Source organism: Branchiostoma belcheri, unplaced genomic scaffold, assembly GCF_001625305.1.
Source record: "Branchiostoma belcheri isolate BF01 breed outbred unplaced genomic scaffold, Haploidv18h27 scaffold372, whole genome shotgun sequence".
NCBI lineage: Eukaryota > Metazoa > Chordata > Leptocardii > Amphioxiformes > Branchiostomatidae > Branchiostoma > Branchiostoma belcheri.
This window is the reverse complement of record NW_017803990.1, coordinates 73768-79767: the sequence shown is the minus strand read 5'-3', so window position 1 is coordinate 79767 and position 6000 is coordinate 73768. Positions and strand designations below refer to the sequence as shown.

The window sequence follows — 6000 nt, the reverse complement described above, 5'->3', positions numbered from 1 at the left end:
GGCCTCTTTTCAAACCCCAACAAAGAGAAATGCATGCAATTGGCTGGTCTGGTTTACAGGTCACCGCAGGAATAATGATATACAAAGAGTTGTGAAATGTCCTGCTTGTCTATTATGTAAAAGTTGCACGCACACTAATAAAAAAACATAGGCTATAAAATAGTCTGGAATGTTATCATCAACACATAATTTGCAGTTTACCCGTGTAATGTTTTCAACTTCGTGTTCTTAAAGTATAAAAATTAAATATAACCAAGGAAGTTAAACCTCTCTTATATAAAAACAAACAAACAAAGTAAATAAGACATAGGCGCCGTCTCGTCTCTGACCATGACACCACAATACACATCTTACAACAATGTACAAGTAAACTATGCATCTTTTGCCTCTTCCAAAAAATTATTTTTACACTAAAGTGGGCTGATATTTGAAAAAACATCAGAGCGGTCCCTCTCATTACCAAAGAAAACGACCATGTTTCCAAAGGTGAAATATGTCAAGGTCGAAGGTTCCCAATAGACTAGTTTGGTAAAATTCTGATCAGTAATTGTGTTGTTGTTTTTGCCCACTGTAGATTCAATATGGTGCCGGTATAATGAGGCGTTAATATATGCGGGGAGACGATGGACCACACAAAGAAATCTACTCATTGTTCATAGCAAGGGTTATAGTTACAAATATATACAGGGATACACTTAGACCCCATTCATACCAAGGACGTTATATCATAACCTAGTTGAAGCTCCATGTTCATATAAAATCCTTGTTCATACCAAGCTTTATATATTATTCTAGATTCTTTAGCAGAGTTTATATAAGCCTGGCGTGGCCCAAAAGTCAACCAGACTCTGGCGAGGGCGAGTTTATAACAGACATCGGCCCCCAAACAACATTTATTCTATTCACCAACTTTTAATGTAACGCTGATTTCCTCTACCATCCAATCTAGATGTCTTGTCTTTGTGTTGCGTTGCCTGTTACCTACAACGTTTTTAGGTAGTAATTCGGTTCATGGAACGAACTCATGTTTAGGTAGATTTCGGGAGTGAAAATAATATTGTTTTCTAACCAGCATTTTGCCCGTTCTTCTTACCGGCTTTGAAAACACATGTGCACCTCTCAATTTACGCATTTGCGAAACGATCTACATGTATGGTGACCCCTTATTGTTTGGCAGTACTTGCGACGTGTGACGTGTGCAGGCCCGTATATTCCCGTACACACGACTAATTACCAGGTGTCCGGGCGTGTCCGGAGGAATCACAGACCCGCACACGCCGTGGCCGACATTTCCTGCACACACCCGGACACACCCGGGCACGCCAAGTTTCACGGGACATGTACAGGTCCGGAAACGTCCGGATATTCCGATTTTTGAGCAGTGAATATAAATAAACTGCAGTGCTTAAACAACCATAGGCACATACAGTAACACACACATATATACACATACACGCGTACAAAACACACACACACACACACACACACACACACACACACACACACACACACACACACACACACACACACACACACACACACACACATCAGACACAAAACATACTAAACACACAAACACATACTAAATACAAATAACAAATACTAAATAAAAAACACATAGCACAAACAACACTCCCTCGTTGGAAGTGGGGGAGGGGCAAAAGTATACAACCTGTTTCGTAATAAATCATGTTAATTAGGAAAGACCTTCTACCGTGACCTCCCTCGGTCGTTATCCCATGGCGCTTACCTCCATGTGTAGGACAACAGATCATGGCACAGAAGAGGAGAAAGGCTGCAACAGAGCTGCCCTTCATCTTTAGCCTTCTTAACACGCGCCCTGAAAACACGATCGTGATGTTTAGAGTTTAGTCACCGCCAAAGTAGGCCTCTTCTGCTTGGAGTATTATGTCTTCGGTCACACTTATAGGAGCCACCATTATGTTCAAGAGCCCGCATGTGTAAGTATCAAATACCACCCGCCACCCGCATATGCAGGTTATTGCAGGTAAAATTGGGTCTGTGCATGTTATTTATGATGTCTGCCTGCACCTGTATACTGGGTTTACAATATTGAATGTTACCACCAGGTACATATTATAAAAGGAATAGTGGTAATAGTTCTTGAGCAGGCTTATTATGATCCATACTCCTTAAATTATGAGTGGTTCGGATACAATTTCTTCAGTACTGAATGATATTATTAAAGTGCTGAGGTTGAGTTATTTACTGCCATTGTAAAGTCTAACGCTTAAATATTAACCGACATTTACTACCATTGGTAAATACCACTTTTGAGCTTTATAGAGAAAATAACTACGGTACCTCAAATGTTCTGTAAGGCCACACCAAGTAAATTTTATGGATGACGTCCGCGCGCGCATTGATTTTGGCCTGTTCCTAGAAAAAAAAAAGAAATTCCGCTTCCTGTAACTATGACCAAAGAGTCACGACAGTGCAAATCGTCAGATTGACGTGAAACCTGTAACGCGAAAACAGGACAGGACGACAACTGCTGTTCCACCTGATTTATTGCTGTTTCGATGATGAATAAAAGACTTCTTGCTTGTTATACTGTGTCACCTCATTCAATTTGTGTCCTAACGTTTGTCGTCTCTTAGTATAATTTTCTAACCTTAGGCATCTTGTTTTTTAGGGTCCCTTCTTGTTTTTTTTCACCCTCTCGCATTAGATTTAGGGTCTTCAAAGGACGTCATCCATAAAATTTACTTGGTGTGGCCTAACATAGCAGATCAACGTATACTCTGTCACTGAATGAACTTACCTTACATGTCAATAAAATCCTTACATGTTAATAAAACAATATGTGCAACACACGACTCGACCTTAAAGTGGAATACAAAATTAGGATGAGGAAAGCAAAGGCTAGATCTACAATATCAATTCAAAATGCTTCGCAAATATAAGTATATGTAAACGATGGGGGCTCCGAGTCAGAAACTGGCCAATGTAAGGGTAACGAGATTGTATGTTGAAGGTTACAGTTGCTCTTTGGGACTCTAATACTTTCGCCCTCCCCCTAGTGTTACGCCTGTCGGGCTTTGGTAGTAGAGCCAGACTACCGCTACGTGGGGAGTTGAGCCAAGGTAGGAGACACCAGATCGGTAAAAGGCCGCCCAACGCAGCGGTAATAGACCAAGGTCGGTGTACTGCTTTGGAGGCTCCGAAAAGCCCTGGCTATACGGCCCGACACCCAGCCTGGTCCCCAGAGTAAATAGTTTGTACGCTAGTTGATTAGCCCCACGACGTGGTGAACTCCCGATCCCGTCGTTCAAAAAACTGACTGGACACTAGGATAGCTTTCAGGCTGCCCTGATAAGATAACTTCATTCTGTCACCCCCCCCCCCACAAACTCATAAATAGCATTACTTTTACTCGTAATTATCTTACCTTCATGTGCGTTACCCGAAGTCCTTCCAACACTCCTGACTGGTCCTGATCAGGAAATAGCGCAAGCCAAATATTTGGTCAGTTAGGTAGTAACTATGACGTAGTTTCCAACACACGACACAAAACAAAACAAACATGCTGTCACCAAGAGCTTTCAAACAGTCACTCTGGCATTCCTCATCAGTAGACTTCTCTGAAGTGTCACGTCAACACTGGGTCAAATGTATCTGGTAAACGGTGTCGACCCCCGTCGCAGTTGCACATCGTAAAAAGTTAAAGCTGTTATACCCTAGACTATATATATGAATGTCGATATACTTAGGTAGAATTGAGGTAGGTCTTTATCAAAATGTTAAATCAACAAAAACACGCCTCGTCTTGTGGAATGGTCTACCCTAATTCGCAACTTGTGATTAGCATAGTGAACATGACCTCATGAAGAGTATAAATGCCCGGGCCCCGGTCATTTTTCGTATTCTCCAAGCAGAGGTTGTGGGGAATGATCGTTACCTTTTTATATATGGCCGTTTTTTTTTGTCCTAATCCCCACCAACCTCTGCCGAAAGTCGCAGCCACAGAGGACAAGGGGAGGAGTAGTTCTTTGAAAAACGTGTCAAAGTCCCTCCCCGTGCCCCTATTTCCCGCAATCTGTGAACTGGTAGCGGAAATCCTTTTACGAGGCCGCCCAGCGCGCTGCAGTGCAATTCGGGCCCGTGCAATCAACCGCACATGCCTTATTAGCATACCACCAGCTGACAGCGATAGCACTACAACGTAGCAGAGTTAACATGATTACGTACAGAATTACCGAATAAACGTTCGAGATCAACAAAATAAATACAGATTTGATTTTCAACACATAATGAAGTATTAGTTTTTTTACATTTACATATATTCATATATTTTGGTGTTTCTGGCGATCATTACTATCCTACCGTTGTGTTTGGATGCGGTGCGTTCTAGCCATTTTGTTGTCCCCGCTTAAAACTTTGCAAACGTTGTTTTTATTCCACAAAGTTAGTTTCCTTTCCGATTTGCCATGTGAATTTCCTCTGTGCTGGATAGTCCATTTAACGGCCTCGAAGCCAGGATAGTGGACAGATAGGTTAGGTACTTGATTATTTACTGTTTGCAAGGAGGAGAAAATATACTGTTCAATGATGCATCGGATATTTTCACCACATGGCATAATTTTTGTAACGTTAGACTGCGAAATTTGCCGATGAATAAAGAAGCATTATCTATTGACATATGTTAGCGTATCACTGATGGATGTCAAGTATATTTTTGTTTCAATTGTGAAGAGCGCAAGGATTGTATTTGCACTTTATTTTCGGAGAAAAGGGGGAGAGCAATGCTTCGTATTTTTTGTGGGAGGGAGGCGTATTCAATCATTCATTAAAATGGAAGCGGGCGGGCAAGAGTTGGTACCACGGAAAACACGTCAGACTTTCGCCTCCTTTACTGCCGCGGCTAGAATTCAAACTGGCCCGCTAACGGTATCGTACATGACCTGTGACGATACATCCTGTGAGATGCCGGACAGGCGCTCGCGCGCCGGGCATAATTCACACCTTCTTCCTAAACCCGGACAGATCGCGGTTTGATTAGGTAACAATTGCGTGATAATAACCTTGTACAGTGCGACTCTCTGCAGATCCCGTCGGTGGCTAATGGAGCTTCTCTGGCTAATGGATACTGTCTGGCCAATTTGATACTGTCTTTTTGCCACCGAGAGGGATCTGCTTGGAGATTACATTTTTCGGTCTCTTGGGAATTTGGGCCCCGTTTCTTCTAACCATATCTTTTCCGTCTTCCATTTTATCCTGTTGTTCTCAAACTTTTAGCTCTCCTCAGGTTGGAAGTCCTTATTCATTTGCACAATAGAGCGGATTTTGGGGCCAGGTCTTAGAGCCACGGCCGTATCGTACAGAAGGACAACGCTAGCCGGGGACACTCCGCCCTGTGGCCGCTCACCTCTAATCCGAGCACCCCGGCCGCGGGTTTCCATGCCCGCCCGCTGGGTAAAAGAGTTCGTCCCTGTCACTTGTGGACAGTCGGCTCGGCGTCAAGCCTTCTTTGCAGAACAAATGGAATTTTGGTGCCTCCGGTTCCTGTTCTCCCAAGAGTTGGAGTCCAGGGCTTGCCGAAATTCTGACATATTAGGATGTTGCAGTCATACTATCATTAGCATAACAAAAGTAACTGTAGCGCATCGAATTTTGAACTAGGGTACAGCAGTCTTAGAAACTTGTGCAGCTAACATTTTATGCTATTATAATGTGAGTAATTCAGAATATATAGCCAAAGGTATTTTATGTGATTGAATTTTTTTAAACACCTTTAAGTTAATCTGATTTGACACTGTTATGTCAACACCCAACCCACCCAAAACATTTTGCAGTTCCTGGGCGCATGTTTAAACATACCCACTGCCGGTCACCATAAATACTTGCACGACCGCAGTGTCTGTCCAACTGACACACACACTGCAGGCAGACTTTTACTATTTATTTAGCCTTCGAAGGAGTCTGGTGGAGAGCGGCTTATGTAAAGATGACGCCACAAGACGTACTTACCTGTGCCTA

At 42.7% G+C, this 6000-nt stretch overlaps 1 protein-coding gene across 2 annotated transcripts in view; it reads right to left on the bottom strand.

Moving 5' to 3' along the window:
- LOC109476421 overlaps positions 1-3484 on the bottom strand; it is a 23588-nt gene extending 20104 nt beyond the window's left edge. Inside the window, exons 1-2 of one of the 2 annotated variants that reach the window (XM_019777355.1) lie at positions 3413-3484; positions 1751-1840 (exon numbers count right to left, since the gene is read on the bottom strand). In XM_019777355.1, coding sequence (XP_019632914.1) covers positions 1751-1817 — 67 coding nt within the window. In that variant the 5' untranslated portion in view covers positions 1818-1840; positions 3413-3484. Of the gene's footprint in view, positions 1-1750; positions 1841-2325; positions 2347-3412 lie in introns of those variants that run through there. The other variant, XM_019777356.1, reaches the window with a different exon arrangement.
- Positions 3485-6000: the final 2516 nt, after the last annotated feature.